Source organism: Echinops telfairi, unplaced genomic scaffold, assembly GCF_000313985.2.
Source record: "Echinops telfairi isolate 266 unplaced genomic scaffold, ASM31398v2 ScPeMD7_60;HRSCAF=208, whole genome shotgun sequence".
NCBI classification, from domain to species: Eukaryota; Metazoa; Chordata; class Mammalia; order Afrosoricida; family Tenrecidae; genus Echinops; species Echinops telfairi.
Window position 1 is genome coordinate 39,834,378 of NW_022103958.1, and position 20,042 is coordinate 39,854,419.

The window sequence follows — 20,042 nt, forward strand, 5'->3', positions numbered from 1 at the left end:
ACAGAGAACTGGCTTGATTCAGTTGGAGGAAGGGATACGCTATGACACACCATGAAGTCCAGGGATGACAGGACACACACACACACACACACACAGAGGAAGGGATACGCTATGACACACCATGAAGTCCAGGGATGACAGGACACACACACACACACACGCACACACACACAGAGGAAGGGATACGCTATGACACACCATGAAGTCCAGGGATGACAGGACACGCTCACACACACACACACACACACACACACACGCACGCACGCACACGCACACGCACCCCTCCGTTAGGAACTTTAAATAGCCCGTAGATTGGGACTATGTTGCTGACTAGACCTGGAGAAAAGGAACCATTGACATGATTCAAGTGAAAGTGTTTCTCGACTTGAGATAAGCTCGAGATGACGTCCTTTCCCCGGGTCGCACGGCTGTGTAAATCCACCACTGAGGTCAGCGCGTGCCTGGACTTGCAGGAAAGATTTTCAAAAGGAAGGAAGGAAGGAAGGAAGGAAGGAAGGGGCTATTCCAAATTGATGCATGCAAAATATATGCATGAATCCAAGTGGCACTGCCACTTCCAGACTCTGGACAGCAGAGAAGGGGGTCATTGGGTGGCCAAATCAGTACGGTGGAAGGTTCCAGAGCCACAGCTGACGGGGGAGCAGTAGAAAGTCCTGCTTAAGCACTGGGCCCAGCTGCGCTGCTTGAGTGTGGGCGCACCGCACAAGTTCAACCAATTCTTGAGAGCCACCACGGTGACTTAGTGCCTGACTCGTAGGAATGTGTAAGAAGGCTCAAATTTGACAATGCAGGTCAAGCCCATCACAGGAGGCTTGAAGTTGAAATGGAGAAAATATGAGCATGATTATTATGATTTTTTTACTGAAATTGATGATAGTCCTTCCAAATATTTGTGTGTGGAGTAATGTATATAATATATGTTCATACATAGATCAGGGAGCTTCAAAAGTGTATGCATGTGCATTATATAAAATTTCATAATTATGTAGTATGTATCATGTAATATTATATGCAATATATCATATAATGCTATATTATATAATCTGTTTGTGTATATTATATAATGTAAAGACATAGATGTGAGGAAGCTTCAAAAAATTTGTAGAAAAATTGAATTAAAATGGAATTTTTCCATACACTTTTTAGAAGCCCTTTGGTATACATATGTATATTATATAATCGAAAATTGTACTCTCTTTTAATTTGAATATATGTATAAATTTTGAATAAATACATATCAGTTTGAATATATATATTAGAGGTTTGGGGCTGCTAACCACAAGGTTGTTGGTTCAAACTCACAAGTTGCGCCATAGGAGAAAGTTGAGGCAGTCTGCTCCTGTAAAGATTTACAGTCGTGGAAACCCTATATAAGGTCACTAAAGCAGTAGGTTTTATATAATACATGTATACAATTTTATATAAACTATATGATATATAATATATACATATATAGGGGGGGCCTCAGAAATTTGGGGGAAATAGCTTTCTATAATTTATTATTATTATTATTAATCCTTTTATTGGGAGCTCTTACAAATCTTCTAACAATCCATCATTCAATTATATTAAGCACACTTGTATCTATGAACTTTTTGAAGTCCCCTCAAATTATATATAATCTCTTGTACATGAATGTTTTTCAAATTGGGTTATTACTGTGAGTTTGTTTTCTCTGAGCATAAGCATCGGCTTTCTACATATTAGGATGAAAATTAGAACATGTTAGGGACTTACTTTAATGCTAGGAGAAACAAATATGTAATTAAAAAAAAATGTTACAACTAGCCCAGTCCCTGAGAATCCAGTCACTGCAGTTCAACGGAATCCTGACTCGCTCGACAGACCATACATGGTATGAGGGGGAATAAAGATATAATACGCTGGTCCCAGATACACCAGAGGAATCGGGCTCATAACAAAGCGTGTGCTTTAAAAGCATGGTGGTTTCCAGGGCTTTATGAATCCCTGTCATCTTGTCCACTCCCAGGAGTGGCGAGAGAGACGGTCACACTCTTTAGGGTAGCAACCTCTGCAGAAAATCAGTGAAGACATTAAAAGATAAAACTTTAAAAATTAAAAAAAAAGAATTCTTCTTAGGATTTAGAACCCTAAGCATCTTTTATATCCTTGGGAGAAAATTTTGTGGCTCAGAACTTAAGCTTATTCCATAGCATACCTTATCTCTGTTTAGGGGTGACTTCTAGCTCTTCAAACCCTCTTCGTGGAGGCTTTTAGAGGAGGGAACCCCATCATTCACCAGCCAAGACCTCTGGGGAAAGGGTTTGGGGGTGGGGGGCGGTGCAAAGGTAGCTGTTCTCCAGAAACTGACTCCATCTACGTGAACAATCAGTTTCTCTATTTCATATTCTCTCTCCCGCCTCCCCTCCCCTCGTCTCTCTCCCTCTCCCTCTTCCTGTCCTCTTATACCAGCCTGTGGTGTTGGGAGTTATTCAGCAGTTCCGTGGTTGTTCATTGGACAGAGGAGGCTTTCTCCTCCATAGACAGTTACAGTCTCAGACACTCCCAGGGGCAGTTCTGCTCAGTCTGACAAGGTCATTGTGAGTCGGCATGGACTCAATGGCAGTGAGTTTGGTTTTGGAGTTTGTTTCTTTGTTTTCAAATGTGCCAGACACCATACGAATGACGCTAAAGGGGCCACCACACTTGCGTGGTTGGGCGCCAACCCAAGAGGCTGGTGTTTTGAACTTACCTATCTGTTTCTATAGGCTGCAACCTAGAAAACGCTATGGGGCAGTTCCACTCTGCTTCGGGGGCCCAGGAAGAGTTGACACTCAACTCAACGCACTTCATCACGACAGTGGCATGTGTCAGACACGGCGCTGGGGACTTTGCAGACACCATGCCGTTAATTTCTCTATCACATTCACTTCTTGGAGAAGGAAATCAGAGCTCGGGGACTGAAATGACTTTCTGGACATAGCACGGGAGTACGGTAGAACCCCAGTTCTCGGCCTCATCAAGACTCGACATAATGAGATTTTGATGGGACATGTCAAGAAAATTTTGCATTGGAGCTTGAACAAAACATCAGACGACATGACGCACATGCTTTTTGTAAACAAAAGCAGTTCATGTTTCAGTCACTCGGCATTAGTTGGTGTTGTTAGTACGCATTGTTTAAACCTTTTGCAGCTGTGTTCCAAGTGTTTTGCTTTAATTTCCTTAGCTTTTGTGGCTTCTTAATACTGTTTTTAGATAAAAACATGGGTCCTAAGAAAGAGATATTGTTGATGATAATTTAGTAAGCCCTTTTAGAAAACAGTTAAGGAAACGCCAACAGCAGCCCACATTAGACAGATGTGGAGGTGGGGGGAGCAAGCCAGGGCTGAGTGCAAACAGGCAAAGAAGGGGAAAAACTCCTGAAAAGCAGCTCCCAGTTGATTTTATGAGAGGGGATTTCCCTTCCAAACAGTGACTCTCTCCATACAGTATAGCCTCTCCACATCCGTGTCCACAGATCCAGAGCCTCCTCAATCTCAAGGTATGGGCCGGACTGTAGTTGTTAAAAACTTTTTTAATGTTATGTTTCTTATTTAAATGATATTATTAAATGCTGAACTTATTTACTTTGAATTTTCTGTCATGTTTCGTATAAAAAGGCAAGGTTAGGGGAAAAACTTGGAGGTAGAGAACGGATTAATCCGTTTCAGTTATTTCTTATGGGAAAAATTGATTCAGAATTTGACTGCATCCCATCTCGACGCTCCTTCTAGAACTGATTGGCGTCGAGGGCCAGGCTTCTCCTGTAAGGGGAAGGCCAGGCTTTGATCCTGGGCCACCTGACTCCGGGATTCACCCACGCTTTCAACCCGTCTACACCACCTCAGCCGTGTGCCAGCTACTGTTCAGGCACAGCGAGGCCCCCCACTCTTGCGGGGGTCTCCTAGAAAGACACGTCAACGTTTCTTCCCCAAAGAAAGACCACGGACGCAGTTTCAAAAGGGTGCCGTAGCGTGTGTTGTGTGTCGGTCTGTGTCAGCACTGGACTCCAGCGCTTTCTAGCAGCAAAACCATCCGACTTGGCTGCTTTAGGCAACAGAATCCATGGCAGGAAAGGAAGCCATGCATGGCCTTCTATGAAAAGGTATTGACGTAGAAAAGAAGGATGATTTAGGACCTGCCAGGCATAGTTCTGCCATCCTCGGTGATGCGGATGATGACAGAGACAGGGCAGAAGAGGGGTGAAGGGAGAATCCTTAAAGGAGAAGGTAGAAATTTGGCTGCCCCTTAACAACCCACCTGCCTCTGCCTGGCTCCATCGCTTCCATCCAGGTGTGAGCCCGGGAGGGGAGGCACAGCAAAGGGAGAGGCAGAGAGACTACATCTTGGCTCCAATTTCCTGGCCAAAGGGTTCCTGTGAGCTGGCGTGGGCTCTCCGCCAGGTGGCTGGGGCCACACCTGCATGGCAGGTGTGACAAAGAAACCAGAGGACAAAGAGTTCTCCTTCCTACATGGGAACCCTTGGGAAGTCCTGATGGATAAACTTCTCGCCAGCTTCCCAGCCTGGAGAGCGAACAGGCCTGAGCAGGAGTTGAGGATGGGGGCACGAAGACGTCTTCTTTACCACCTGGGGACGGGGGAGGTTCCAGGTCCCCTTGCTATACGGGCAGGGTGGCTTGATTTGTGGCAGTCTCACTGGTCATGGAGCTGGCCCCTCTGCACTTTCGTCTTCCAGGTGTGACGGGAGCTGATGCAGGGCCCTTGCTTCATCTGGATACAGGATGAGAGGGGCCACTGCAAAATCCTCAGAGCACACACTGCTCATCTGTGCTGAGGACTGAATGAATCAGAGGCCCCTGTTTAGGAACTTAAATCTGCACACAACCGCTCACGCTCTCACACAGGTGTGTCTGACGCAGGGGAGGGGTGGCAAGGCCCCAGGGGCTCCTGGAAGCGCACTCATGGGTAGTTTCTTCGAACCACCTGTTTCTGTGGTCAGCTCTTGGGAGGGCTCGCTCAGCCCAGGTACAACGAGTACAGGGTGTCCCGCTTTCTGAAAGATGCATGCTCCCGTGAAACTTAGAGACCGAGCCGGTGTAAATTCGAAGACACAATGGCCGTTCGTTTTTACGGAGGGAAATTTTGAGCATTCCTAGCCCCTCCACTGCCTCCCAAGAACCTGTCACATGGTCAGGTAGGAAGAAACAGGGACAGGGGGTTGTCCCTCTCCATGCCTGGAGGCCTCTCCTACGGGAGGTTGGAAGAGAATCAGATGAGCCCTTAGCCAGCCATAAAGACTACTGGGCATGCGCCAACCCAAACCCGAGCCAGGTGGGTGGTACACCTGGGCGGTCCAAATTAGGCCCAGTGGGCTTAGTTCAGCCAACGGGTCAACCAATACCTTCTACCACACTCCCAGCCAGAGAGAGGCCTCAGATACCGTGACCATGACACGCCCCCACCCCCTGCCCTTCGCCCCCTCCTTCTTCACCTTGGGTTCCTGTCCTGTGCCCCACAGCCTGGTAGAGCAGTCTCTCGGGCCTCAGGCTGCCACGTGTGGGTACGCAGTCCCCCGAGGTGGCCCGTGTTCAGTGACTGTAAAACCTGGAACTTCTTCTGTCCCTTATAAAAACCCACTTGGATCCCAAACCACGCTTCGGCGTGAATTCTTTCGCGTGCGAAGCCCAGGTATTTCCCACCCGAGAAACCTAAGGAACGCATGCCGACTACCACACACCAGAGAACACGCTGTGCCCACGCACAGCACAGCCAGGGCAGCTCGCTGCCGGGGGCCGGAGCCCGGGGGCAGGGCCGCGGGCGGGGCTCGCTGCAAAACGTATGTGGTCTGCTTTCCGGAGCAGTGGAAACCGCGTCCCCCCCACCACCTCCATTTCTTTCGATTAACGAGTCGCCGTAAAGCGAGCTTTCATAAAGCGGGGGCAGCCGGACTCCCGGAGCAGTCCTCGCCTGAGTGTGCATTTCAGAAGGCTTCCTTCCAAATGTCTGGGAAAAGACCATGATCTCGTAATTCCATTTCCCAAGACTTTTTGAGCTCCCCGCCCCCTCTATCTGCGTGCAGACTTCTCTCCCAGCTGAAGCAGTGGGAAGCGGCCAGCGGTCAGCGAGCAGGTGGCGCCGCAGCCCGTTCTGTGTGTGGGCAGTGTCTTCGTGCAGTCCTCTCTCGCGAGCCCAGCCGACTTGGAAAAACAGCCCACTGCTTTTTGATCCCTGTAGGTTCCGATCGTCCTTCCTGCTTCCCCTTTGGGTGGTCGGCTGTCCCCGCGGGGTCCTGCGGCGTCGCTGGCCAGTCCCCATGCTCGCTGGGTGCCACCCTGCTCTTCCTGATTCCCAAAGGGCCGCTCTGCGCTTCCCCCCACCTCCTTAAGGGATGACTACCGGTGGCCTGGGCCTGAAGCAGGCCCTGGGAGCTGCAGATGCAGGCCGGGTCAGAGGTGTGCCTTTCCGAAGCCAGGGAGGTGGATTCTGGTCCAGGGGGCCTCCAGCTCTGCCGCTGCCCAGGAGGTCTGCGATTGCTCTGCTGAGTGTAGCAAAGGAGAGACCGGGGAAAATGACCATGTACCATTTTCATCAGTGAAAGCAGCTTGGTGCAGGTGTAGTTTTCCTGCAGTGCCAACATGTGTTAAGTAAAAGGTTAACAAGTCTGACTTGGACTTTGGAGCTGATCTGATGGTAAAGGTCTCTACACGATGGTGTCAGATGTTTGGACAGGGTATCAGTTCAGTGCTGGTAGATGCAACTCCGAACACATCACTCACTCACTCACTCACTCACTCACTCACTCACTCACTCACTCACTCACTTACTCACTCACTCACTCACTCACTGTCATCCTGTCTATTCTGACTCATATAGACCCTATAGGATGGGGCAATACTGCCCCTGTGCATTTCAGAGACTCTAAATCTTTAGGGGAATAGGAAACCTCATTATTCTCTGGCAGAGCAGCTAGTGGTTTCGAACTGCTGACCAAGTGGTTAGATGTTGGGCATCCTTTCTGCACACTTATCTGATTTTAAATTTCAGTTCACTCTCCCACGAGCACACTCCACCACCCCCAGGCCACATCCCAGCCCTCCTGACTTCGTCCAGGCTGGACTGTGGGGAGTGGGAATCCCTGAGTGCCTTGGGAGGATGTCAAAGTTCCAAACGCCAGATATGGAAACGTTGAGTCTAAATCAATTCAATCCCCCGCAGACCTGCACTGATCCAACCAATAAACCCTGCCAGCACAGTGCAGCCCGGAAAAGACTCCGATGATCATTCACCCCTCCATCCCAGGGGAGAAAAAGATGGGGGTGTGTGTCTCCAAGGGTATGTCACCCAGACACCTTTACAACATGTCAGGATGTGTGGGCTGCAAACCACAAGGCGTGCGGTACCCAAACCACAGCTGCTCTGAGGGAGAAAGATGAGGCTTTCCACTCCGAGAGAGCGAGTCTCAGATACCCGCAGGAGCAATTCTATCCTGCCCTATAGGGTCGCTATACATTGGCGGCAATGAGTTCATTGTTTTTTTGCTTGTTTACTTTATAGATATGAGAGTTGTGGAAAGTGTTTTCCAGAAAGAGGAGTGTCCACTCAGCAAAGAGGAGAGTAGTGGCTCTCTTGGCCAGAGACGTCCCCATGATAAGGGCCCTCCAACTTTCCATGGCTAAATGCAACAGCATGGCTCATTTCACACTGCTGATGAGAACAAACATAACATTTTCCATGCAATCTGCCTCTTGTGCTTCTTAACTGAAGCTGTGCTTTCCCCGGGGAAACCTGCGTCTGTTTGTTCAATTTTTTGACGCGTTGCTTATTGGACTCCACAGTAAACCTACTCTTAAGAGTCGCAGTCACCAAATGGTTTCAAATGATTATGACTGAGTTTGTTGGTTTTTTTCCTTCCCACTCTGAGTCTCTGAGAAAGGCAAGCCTCTAAGAGCTAAAAGGGGGAAAAAGATAGTTCATGGGGTGTTCCCGGTAGCAAGGAAGGCTGCTGTCATAAGGAATGAAACGTGACCCCCCACCCCACTTTGAAGGCACCACAGCTGGAGTCCACACTGAGTCTGAAACCTGGATGGTAAATGGCCCCTGGTAGCCAAGGGCCACGTTCTTTGTCAGGTGCTGTTACCTTTGACCGCAAGGCAGGCTGGGGATCGAGTTCTTCATCCGCAGAGGAGGAGGAGGTGGAGGAGAGGGAGGAGGCGCGCTCTGTGGCCTGTGCTTGAACGGGGATGTGCTTGGGCCCTGAAATGGGAACAGAAACACTTGCTGAACGGCTAGATACGTTCTCTGCTTTGTAAACCAGGACTCCCTCTCCCTCTCCCCCTTCAGCCCCCACCCCGCTCCTTGCTGCCCGCCCGCACTGCACCTGCCGTGAGCATGAGAAGGCAGTACCTAAGGGCAACTGGAAATTTGGCTCTTCACATTAATTACATTTCTGGGTTCTTGCCAAGAGCTTTGCAGCCCTCTTTTCATATTAAAAAAAACCCCAACAACAGCAGCAAAAAACCCAAGGTATTATGCAGAAATCAATTAATTCTTTAAACACCATTTATATGGTGTGTTGCTTAGAATACATTCAGAGATGAAATCTATTATTGAAATGCATGTCTGAAGTTAGCTGAGTTACCTAAATGCTTGTGTAAGGCTCACTCTGCAGAGTAATTGAATGCAAGGGGAGGGGGGGAGTTGGAACCAGCTCTTAAACAAATCGCCCTTCTGCGGCTCACAGCATCTGGCACCCATTTTTACTACATGACATCTGCTCAGTGTAAAAGAGCTGGCGTCAGAATGTCTGGTCATAGGGGGGAAAAAATCCCAAATGTAATCAGAAGCAAAAGGACTTTAAGCCTCAGGTTTTATCACATAGTCTCATGCAACATAAATATTTCATTAATTATGGCTAAACAAATGCCACTTTTATTTTCCCAACTTGCAGATATTATCACATCATCGAAGTGATGATTCAAATGCTAGGAATGGCCGTTTAAGATAGGGGTGCTCTACAATGCAGGGCCCATGGGAGAGCAAGTGTCCAGGGGAAATACCAGCCTCCGACTGGGAGGCTGTTCGGCCAGCACAGTGCCGTGTCAAGCAGAATCTCTCTGTGAACTGGTTGGGGACCATGTGGGATAAGGTCTTCCAGGGACCACAGGAGGCTCTTATTTGTCTCAGCAAGAACATCTGTCCCTACACATCCACCTGATGCAGAGTTAATGATTAGCCTACGGGATTAACCCACTCTGGACCTGGATGAGCACAAAAGGCTAGGTCTCTATGATCGGGAATTTAGCAATCCTTTCTCACAAGGCAGCTTCCATCTGAATGGAAATATGGGTTGGAGGGTGGCAGGTGAAGCAGCCAGCGCTACCATTCTCTCCAGCCTGTTTTTCTCCCTGTATTTTCCAACTACTTACCCAAGTGGGAGAGGCCAGATTTAAAAACGGGAACAAAACAAAAAAAAAACCCAAAACAGTAATTTGAACCTCCAGGAGCACATTTACATATGCTGTTTTCAAAGCAAAATAATGCCTGACATGTATATAACACCACAGCCTCTCTAGGGAGGGGACTAAGTGTTTCCCACTTTAATTTGCAGGCTGGGAAAGTCAGGTAGAGACAGTCAGAGAGCAGTGGAACAATGGGAGGGGATCTGGTTAGTCGGAACCCAGAGTGCTTCTCAGCTCATGGCTCAATTACCACTCAGTGGTTTTGCCACCAAGAGTCCCCTGGGTTAACCGGTGCAAGCAGTTAGCATGCTCAGCTGCTGATCGACAGGCTGGAAGTGCCAGGCCATCAAGAGCAGCGGTTCTCAACCTGTGGGTCGCGACCCCTTTGGGGGTCGAACGACTCTTTCACACGGGTAGATCAATTCATAACAGTAGCAAAATGACCGTGATGAAGTAGCAACGAAAACAATGTGATGCTTGGGGGGTCACCACCACATGAGGAACTGTATGAAAGGGTCACGGCATTAGGAGGGTTGAGAACCACTGATCTAGAGACTCCTTGGGCAAAAAGGCCTGACAGCCTACTTCTCACAAAAGCAACCCTCTGGTGATCCACTCCCCCAGATGAAAGGACTCTGTTGAGCACAGTCCCACTCCAACCTGTAAGGGCTCGCGATGAACTGGAGTGAACTCCAACGGCCACTTGGAAAATCTAGCCACTGAGTGCCCATTTGTTAATCGAATGCGTTTAATTGAATGATGTTAATTGTATGATTGTTGATTGGGTGATAAAGGAGCTCACTTTACCTTCCTGGGGATCATGCTTTCTAACTTGCAGAATTGTTTGAGAAGGAGAAATATGATGACTGCAAAGTGCTTCCTTAGCACAGTGCCTGGCAGTCTGGAGGTGCTTACTAGACGTTGTCATTCTCACCATCATCTTCATTTTTTCACAGCCTTGGCCCAAAGGAATAATATTGCAGCTTTTGATCTCAGAGTTACTAGAAAATTTCATAATCAACCTCCATTTAATAGACTTGGTATACTCATCTAACACTGGTACTTTCCTTAATGAGCTCATAAACAAATCTTATGTTTATATTGAGTTTCACGCAAAAGAAGGTATTTCTCAAATTGCATGCAGGAAAGAAGTGAAATTCGTGGCCTCTAAGTTTCTTCCTCTCCACCTTTCCCACCGTGCAACCGTGAGCCTCAGTTCGCGTTTCCTTTGCAAGATTAAAAATGAAGAGAAATAAACACAATTCTGCAGTGTTTTCCCACTCTGGCCATGCTGGGGGGACTGATACTAGAATTTGTCTCTCAACGCAAAGAACAAAAAGTCTGGACAAAATATATGAAGCAGCTCTTTCCAAACATTGGACAACAGACGGTGCCAAACTCTGATCAAGAAAACAACAGAGCATATGAGGTAAGCATCACAGACACCCTAGCTTTCTGCCTAGAGGCATTTTGAAGATCACAGTGCAGGGAAGACTAACTCAATCACAGCACAGCAGATTCACTGGCTCAAGCAGATAGAAATCAGAATTTTGAGAAGGCAGCTGGGAGCTGTGTGGCAGGGTAAAGAAGAGGAAGATCTATGCAGAAAAATAATCTAGGAATATATGTCTATGAGTGCCCTTGAGCCTATTTCTTAATGGTAAGCTATACATCCATAAAGTGTAACTCCATGTTACAGACGCCAGCTCACACAGGGCTTGGAGTGACTGTGGTTTAACGCAGTCGGTAGAAAGCACAAAGGCATTAGGAGAGACCATAGAAATGCCACACTTCACTCGTGAGGATAAACAGACCCTAGAGCACAGGTCGTTCTAGACTTACCTGAACAAAGCTTAAAAGAAAGACTTTGAAATGAATGAACTAGTCTGCAGTTTACTTTCCTGACAGCCAACCATTTTTGCCACCTTATGAAACATATCGAACAGAAGAAACAAAGTCTAGATGTGCTCTAAGATGTAATGTTCACAAGTAGAGCAGTCAGTAAGCAATTAAAAATAGGCTAATGTCTTTACGTCTCACTTGCCCCCCCCCCCAAAAAAAGAGTAGCACAAAGAACCTGGTATTCAAGAGAAAAATCAGTCAATAGAAACAGACCTAGAAATGACAGAAACAATAGGATTAGCACATAAAGATTTAAAGGTAACTCTTCTAAACACGTTCAAGGATATAAAAATAGTAACATGATCACAATAGTCAACATATAAGCCCCTCCCAGGGGGACAAACAACAGAAAAGTGGGTGAAGGGTGACAGAGGACGATGTAAGATATGAAAATAATAATCTATAACTTATCAAGGGTTCATGAGGGAGGAAGGGTTGGGGAGAAAGGGGGGGAAATGAGGAGCTGATACCAAGGGCTCAAGTAGAAAGAAAATGCTTTGAAAATGATGCCAACAGATGTACAAACGTGCTTGACACAATGGATGAATGCATGGATTGTGATACGAGATGTAAGAGCCTCCAATAAAAGTATTTAATAATAATTAAAAAAATGAACACAGCCTTAATGACCTGTGAAACAATTGGCCTAAAAATTGGTGATTGGAGCACCAGAAAAGGACATGGGAAGAGAAAAATAGTTGAAGTTACAGTTGCTGACAACTACCCGATTTTAATGCAACGATATAAGCATAGATCCAAAACGCTTAACAAACCATAAGCAGGATAAACCAATCAAATCATAGGAATATTCATCATAATACATTGTTGAAAAACAAAGATCGAGAAAGAATCAAGTCAGGTAAAGAAAAACGCTACATTACATACAGAGGCCAATTGGGGAGACAGTAAATAGATTTATAGAATATTTTTAATGACCTTACACATGACTTCTCACCTATTAGCAAAAGCAACTCAATAGTAAACGTTAGGGCAGAGGAATCTGAGGACAAATTTTGGCTTTCCTACTTACTTGTTGATGACATGAAAGTCATTTAGATCTTTCCGAGTTTCAATTTCCCTACTTCTAGATCAAGACCAATACCGCTCACAATGAGAGTGAGAGCTCAGAATGTGCCACACAGCAGTGGTCATTGGCAAGTATTTTCTTTGCTTCTAGCTATAATGGACAAATACATGATCTTGGTGATATGAAATAGAATAGGAAAATACATACAGTGAAAAGTGTGTTTCCAGGGACTAGGAGAAGAAGAAATAAGAGGTATTGCTTAAGGGGCACTGAGTTTCTGTTTGGGGTGATGAAACACAAATGCCAGTGGTGATAGTGGTATTCTTATTTAACATGGTAATACAATGAATGTAACTGATTTGTATACTTCAGATGGCAATTTTTGTTCAATATATTTTCACATCTGTGGCTAAATTGAGGCCAGGGGCCTACTCTGGAACAGACCATCAATTGCTCATATGTCAGTTCAGGTTGAAACGGAAGAAAATGAAAATACATCCATGAGACCCAAAATATAACCTGTACTCTATGCCACCTGAGTTTCGAGAACATCTCAAGAACAGATTTGACCCACTGACCAACAATGACAGAGGACCTGAAGAGAGATGGGAAGAAATTAAGAACATTGAACATGAAGAAAGGACAAGATCATTAAAGACAGGAGGGAAAGAAAAGATCTAACTAGGAGACAGAAGAGACTCTGAAACTCGCTCTTAATTGTAGAGTTGCTTAGGCCAACGGAAAAATTGATGAAGTACAAATGCTGAACAGACCAGTTCAAAGGATGGCTTGAGAACACAGTATTGTAATGAAAGGTGCAAGGACCTAGTGTTAGAAAACCAAAAGGGAAGAACTTGCTCAGCATATCTTAAACTGAAAGAACTCAAGAAAAAGCTCAAGCTTCAAGTTGAAATATTGAAAGATTCTATGGACAAAATATTGAGTGATGCAGGAAGTATAAACTGAAGCTGGAAAAACACACAGAGTCATTGTACCAAAAAGAATTAGTTGACATCCAACCATTTCAAGAGTAGCCAATGATCATGAGCCAGTGGCATGAAGGAAGAAGTCCAAGCTGCACTGAAGGTATTAGCCAAAAACCAGGCTCCAGGGATTGAGAGAACACCAACTGAAATGTTTCCACAGGCTGGTGAAGCACTGGAAGCACTCACTTGTCTATGCCAGGAAATTTGGAAGACGTCTTGGCCAACTGACTGGAAGAAATCCATATTTGTACCCGTTTCACAGGAAGGTGGCCCAACAGAACGTGCAAATTAAAACTGATATCATATGCAAGTAAAATTGTGCTAAAGAACATCAGTACATTGACAGGGAGCTGCCAGAAATTCAGGTCGGATTCAGAAGAGGATGTGGAACAAGGGATAACATTGCTAATGTCAGATGGATCTAGGCTCAACGCCAAGAATACCAGAAAGATGTTTACTTGTGGTAAACACATATTGATTATGGAAAGGCATTCGACTGTGTGGATCATAGCAAACTATGGGTATCCTTGGGAAGAGCAGGAGTTCCAGAACACCTCCTTGTGCTCATGCGGAACCTGTACGTAGATCAAGAGACAGTTGTGCAAACCAAAAGAAGAAGGGGTACCGCGTAGATTAGTCAGGACAGGTGGACAGCAGAGTTGCATCCTCTCAGCATACTTATTCAGTTGTTTACTGTCTACTGAGCAAATCATCAGAGAAGCTGGATTGGAGGAAGGCTTACTAATAACCTGTGAAATGCAGAAGACACACCCTTTGCTTGATGAAAGTAAAGAGCTTGAAGCACTTGCTGATGAAGATCAAAGACTGCAGCCTTCAATATGGATTACAGCTCAATGGAAAGAAGCAAAATCTCTCACAGGTAACATCATGATAAATGGACAAAAGATTGAAATTGTGAAAAACTTCACCTTGCTTGGACTCACAATCAATGCTCATGGAAGCAGCAATCGAGAGACCAAGCGACCCACTACATTGGGTAAATCTGCTGCGTAAGACCTCTTTAAGATGCTGAAAAAGATGTTACCTTGGGGGGAAAGTGTCTGACCCAAGCCATGATTATTTTCAATCACCTCATGCACATGAAAGTTGGACAATGAATAAGGAAGACCAAAGAAAACTCGATGCACTTGAACTAGGGTGCTGGTGAAGAACACTGAGAGTACCATGGACTGCCAAAAGAACCAATCAATCTGTCTTAGAAGAAGCACAGAAAGATCCCTAGAAGAAAGGATGCAAGATTTTCGTCTCAAGGATTTTGGACATGTATGTTGTCAGGGGGGATCGATACCTGGGGCAGAACAGCATGAGTGGTAAAGTGGAGGGGCAGCGAAGCAAAGGGAGACCCTCAGCAAGATGGAATGACAGAGTGGTTGCAATCATGGGCTTGGACATAATAACAATTTTGAGAATGGCGCTGAACTGGACAGTGCTTTGTTCTGTTGTACATAGGGCCACTATGGGTCAGAACTGCCTCAATTAGATTATACTTAACAACAACAACAACAAACCAACAGCAACATATTCATACCACAATAAAAATTTTGAGGCGAGGGACCTCTGGGACATCAGAGAAGGGTTCCCTGGTCCGTTTTTTGCTGTAAGTAAAGACAGGTTTTCAGTCCATTCCCTCAATGGCCGGACAAGTCTTTAGCCATAGTGATGTATTTTCCCCACCCCCAAATCTAAACCCTTCGCTTGGCATACATAGGAATGGGGTGTGGACAATGAAAAAGGCTAAAAATCTGTGGCAGTGAAAGCAATATCACTTGCAATCACATAGAAATATCAAATACTTAGAAATAGGGCTTTTCAATTAAGGCACTGTCATATGACAGGACATAGTAGCATTAGGTCGTTAAGACAGTGGATGGCTCCAACAGACAGAACGTAGGAGGCTAGGCATCTCAATTCAGAGTGCTGGCTCCAGGGGAAGGCTTTTTCTCTGCCTCTTGATTCCAGGAGGGTCCCAGCTCAGGGACCCTGGGTCCAAAGGACATGTTCTGCTCCAGGCTTTTTCTTTTTAAAAAAAAAATCATTTTATTAGGGGCTCATACAACTCTTATCACAATCCATACATACATCAATTGGGTAAAGCACATTTGTACATTCATTGCCCTCATCATTCTCAAAATATCCACTCTCCACTCAAGCCCCTGGCATCAGCTCATTTTTCCCCTCCCTCCCCGCTCCCCCTTCCCTCATGAACCCTTGATAATTTACAAATTATTATTTTGTCATATCTTGCACTATCTGACGTCTCCCTTCACCCACTTTTTGGTTGTCCGTCCCCCAGGGAGGAGGTCACATGTAGATCCTTGTAATCGGTTCCCCCTTTCCAACCCACACTTCCTCCATCCTCCCAGTATCGCCACTCACACCACTGGTCCTAAAGGGATCATCTGTCCTGGATTCCCTGTGTTTCCAGGTCCTATCTGTACCAGTGTATGCCCGCTGGCCTAGTGAGATTTGTAAGGTGGAATTGGGATCATGACAGTGGGTGAGGAGGAAGCAGTTAGGAACTAGAGGAAAGTTGTATGCTTCATCGTTGCTGCATCTTGGGGAGGAGACAAGCCTGTCAGCTCTTCTTTTTTCACAGTAGTAGATCACTCTCTTTGTATCTCTCCTTTTACGTCGTAGAGGGTGAAAGAGGATGCAGGCGGGTCCAGGGAAACTCCCCTTGCATTGAATTATGGCTGTAACCTGATGACAGGTGTTGCATTCTACCCATATACCCTGATATTAGATCAGGGCTGATCACATCAGATCATTCCATGGGGGGTGATCATATAGCTGCCAAATCAAATCATTACAAAACTGCCCAATCTCTGAGAACCACAGCCCTGCCAAGCTGACACGGTTTGATTGGGGTGGAGTGGGCTATAATTCAATCTGGGACAGATACCCAAGAAGGTAAATCATGTTTCACTTGAAATCTAAATGTGGGACCGGACCCTGGTGACGCAGTGGTGATGAGCGGGCTGCTGATCACAAGGTCAGCAATTTGAAGCCACCAGCCGCTCCAAGGGAAGACAAATGAAGCTGTTTACTCCCATAAGGGTTCAGTCTCAGACACCCACAGGGGCAGTTCTACCCCGTCCTCCAGGGCTGCTGTGAGCTGGCATCAGCTTGATGGTGGTGAGAAATGTGGGGACCTACTTTAAAACAATCGAACAGGCGTAGGCAACCAAAAGGGAATTGTCTTACATGTTGAACTAAATGGTGTGTAAGGCTAGCAATAGGTAAAATGCAGTGGGAAATGGCTGCTTATGAATCTATCGGTAACGACAAACTGCCCACTAGGAATTTCGACTTTTATTAGGAAAGAGCCACTTACTTGAGTCTCTTGCAGAAGGAGGCTGGCCCATCGGCCCCAGGGGAGTCTGACTGAGAGGCTGCCCCACAATCTCCAGGGGGTGGGCTTTGTCTGTGGGCACTATCTTGTCTTTAGGGCTGCTAAAGAGGTCTCGAAGGTCCATTCTTCGTCTGGATTCTTGGAGGAAATTCTCAAAAGGTCTGTCTTTGAGTCTCAGGGAGGAAAAGAGGGAGGGTCTTAGGTTAGGTGCCCTTGAAGCATCTGGCGAGGTCTCCTGCAAGCTCACTTTCTCCAGGAGCGTGGGGACATCTTCCATCTTGCTGCCGGGTGAGTACACAGGGAGGACCTTGGATGGACGGTTGGGTAAGCTGTGGGTGCGCAGGACTGGGCCAGGAGGGCTTGGCTCGGAGGGCTGGGCAGCCCGGGACACAGGGGTTCCCGGGGACAAGAAGGAGGAGGCCCTACCCGCTGTGTCTCTCCCTTGGGACTGCTGGTACCAGTTTTTATTGGAGATGGTTTTCCGCAGGCTCTGTGAGCGAGCACAAGGGGGAGGCTGGCCGGTGGGCAGAGTCTTCGATTTCGACTTGGCCCAGACCTTCCTCCCACCTTCGGAGTTGGGGAGCAGGGGCTCCAGGGACCTTCGGATGGCATTTGCAATGAGGCGCAGAGGGGACTTTGGCGGGGCTGGGCTTCGCTCTCCCGGAGAAGCCTGTTCAGCCGGGGCGCCCACCTTTTCCTCGGTGTGCCTGTGGGATGGCAGTGTCTCTCTAGTTGCCTGAGGAAGCGTCAAGGGACGGACCGGTTTCAGGACCCGGCCTCCTTTCCCACACTCCAGACTTCTCTGGGAAGGTTGCTCCCCAGAGTCAGGCCGCAAGTTCGCTGGGATGGCGTCATTCCAATCCAGCAGCTTGCTCTTCTGCTCCGGGGTGAGGACGAGCTTTTTTAAGCCTGACTTCTTCTCCTCTGCCATCTCCGGCCCTCCCTCTTCCCTCCTTGGTCCGGTACTCCTTTCTCCCGTGTCCTCTGCAGCCTCGAGAGAGCGCGGTCTGTCTGTCCAACACCTGTCCTTTTCCCCATGGGGCTGTAAGCCTCTGTGGATGCTTCTCGTGTTCCCAGAGGCAGCTTGCACTGCCTGACACCCAGCAGAGCCCATCTCCTCTGGGTTCCGTGGCCTGAGGCTCGGGAGGCCATCGTGCCCAGGACTCACCAGGCAGTATTCTGCCCGCTCCAGGACTTCATGATGAGGCAAGTAGAGGGGGATCTCCTTGGGTGGTTCTGGGGTGCTGGTTGGCCCCGGAAAGTTTGTGTTGGAGGTCTTGACTTCCTGACTTTGTGAGACCTGTAAGGGGTGGTTGCAAGCTGTTAACTCAGGAGATGGACAACCATAGTGGGGATTTAATGACCCAGGTGATTATTTTTATGGGGGTGGTACTGGGGGGGTATTTAAATCTCAGTTTACAGCCCCCTTCCTCAGCCTTTCCTCTGAAGAAGCCCTTCTTTGGATTTCTGAGAGCCAAGCCATTTTCCCTAGGAGGATTCCCAAAGGGCCGTGTTTTGTTCTAAGGGACTGCCCTGGGATCTGCTTGGGCCGTGACGTCATTCTGGAGCAAAGGCTTCTCTGAGGCTGAACTGGGGGGCTCGGAAGGCAGACAGGAAGGCAAAGGCATTGACTCCCTTCTTGAGGCCCTGGGCCAGTGTGGGTCGGGCTGGCCTGGTCTTCATGGCTCCCTAGACACACAGGGAGGACAACACCCCCCACCCCCACCCCTACCCCTGCAGCTTGTTTAGCCGGGATTCCTACGAATTCCCACGCATTCCTCCAATTGCAAAGAAACACAGGGTCCCCCCCCTTGGAGACTCGTGGGTTGGAGCCGTGGTTGATGACGGACGGTCTTGATGACGGGGCCTGGGCCTTGCACCATGGAGAAAGCAGGAGTCTCCGCTGCAAACCGAGAGCTCTGGTGCTGGGGGGCGGGGGTGGGGCGGGTGGGGGATGTCACGAGGACACGACGTCTCAAGGACATTCATCTTTTTCTGTGCTGTGAGCTCTACTTCCTAGAGCCTAGAACATAAGGTGCCGGTAATGGGAGCTTCATCAGCACACATCTGAAAACGGCATCCAGCCTTGTAGTTGTCGAGACATTATCAAAGGCGCCCTCATGCTGGGTCTGCCAACCTTCCGCTGTGAGCTCCTCAGTACCCTGGGCGAGCTCCTTCAGGATAGTCTATGGCCCAGGACCTCTGCCTCCCAGGGTCTAGCTCAGTCTCGACCAGCCTCAAGAGCTCGCACGCTTTGCTGAGGCCATGGCCATGCCTTTGGGAGGGACTAAGAAGAAGCAAGATGAGCTTTCACAAAAGGCCCAGGCGCAGGAGCCCTGAGCAGAGAGCCCCAGCACAGCTGCTCTCGGGCCTGGGCTTTGCCCTCACCATGACCTAGTCCAGATGTCAGCATGGAAGGCGGGAAGGGCACTTACCTGCGGTAAGGAGGAGGCATGGGGCGCAGGGTCTGGAGTGCTGGCTGGAGAAGACGGGGAAGAGGAGGATGGAGAGGACAGCGAAGATGAAAGAGAAGGAGGGGTTTCCATCGGGGGCAAGCTAGCTCTTTTGTTGTCCACTGGCATCAAATCTACCGTGGAAAGAACAGAGTCCCCATTACTGAGCCGTTATCACCTTATTGTCTTGTTTTTTTAAAAGAGGGAGATTTTTAAAAAGGGGAGATTTCCCAATCCCAACTACGTGGACACCTTCCCCTCCTCCCAGAAGAATTTATTTCAGAGGACGGCACTGAATCTACAGCCCAGGGATATGGACATGTCTGATCAGAGCACATGGGAGCAAATGAAGGGAGAGAAAGAGAGAGTGGAGCACAACCTGGCCCACCAAGCCTTGAGGACGATATTCCTGCTCAGAGCAGCCAATCCACAGAGAGGACCATATGGCCGGCCCCACTATGACACACGACATCCCTCACTGACCCATAGCCCTACAGGGGACAACACTGGAGACACAGTGAGGGAATTCCACCTGATCTGATCCCACCACACCGAGGCAAACACTAAGGGTGTGGAACAGAACAGCAAGGGGAACAGAGCAATGAAGTCCCCAGGGCACACTAAAAATAGACTTTGGGGCCAGGGCTTGGTACCCCATCAGACTCAACTGGAAAACACTCCCAAAAGCCAACAAACAGTCCTTGAACTAACTACAAGCTTTTCTTTCTTGTTGTTGTGTTTTGGTTTTTGTCATTGGTTTGTTGTTGTCGTTTTGTTTTATTTTGTTGCTTGGTTTTGCTCTGTCTTGTTTTTGTGCATGTTATTATCTCTCAGGTCTGTCTGGATAGGACAGGCTGG

The 20,042-nt window shown here is 47.7% G+C and overlaps 1 protein-coding gene across 1 annotated transcript in view; it reads right to left on the reverse strand.

Moving 5' to 3' along the window:
* MICAL2 (microtubule associated monooxygenase, calponin and LIM domain containing 2) overlaps positions 1 to 20,042 on the reverse strand; it is a 235,169-nt gene that overhangs the window by 26,731 nt on the left and 188,396 nt on the right. The window contains exons 29-32 of the mRNA XM_045290948.1: positions 19,167 to 19,318; positions 17,139 to 18,031; positions 16,714 to 17,090; positions 8,123 to 8,238 (exon numbers count right to left, since the gene is read on the reverse strand). Of these exons, the coding sequence (XP_045146883.1) occupies positions 8,123 to 8,238; positions 16,714 to 17,090; positions 17,139 to 18,031; positions 19,167 to 19,318 (1,538 nt within the window). The remainder of the gene's footprint in view (positions 1 to 8,122; positions 8,239 to 16,713; positions 17,091 to 17,138; positions 18,032 to 19,166; positions 19,319 to 20,042) is intronic.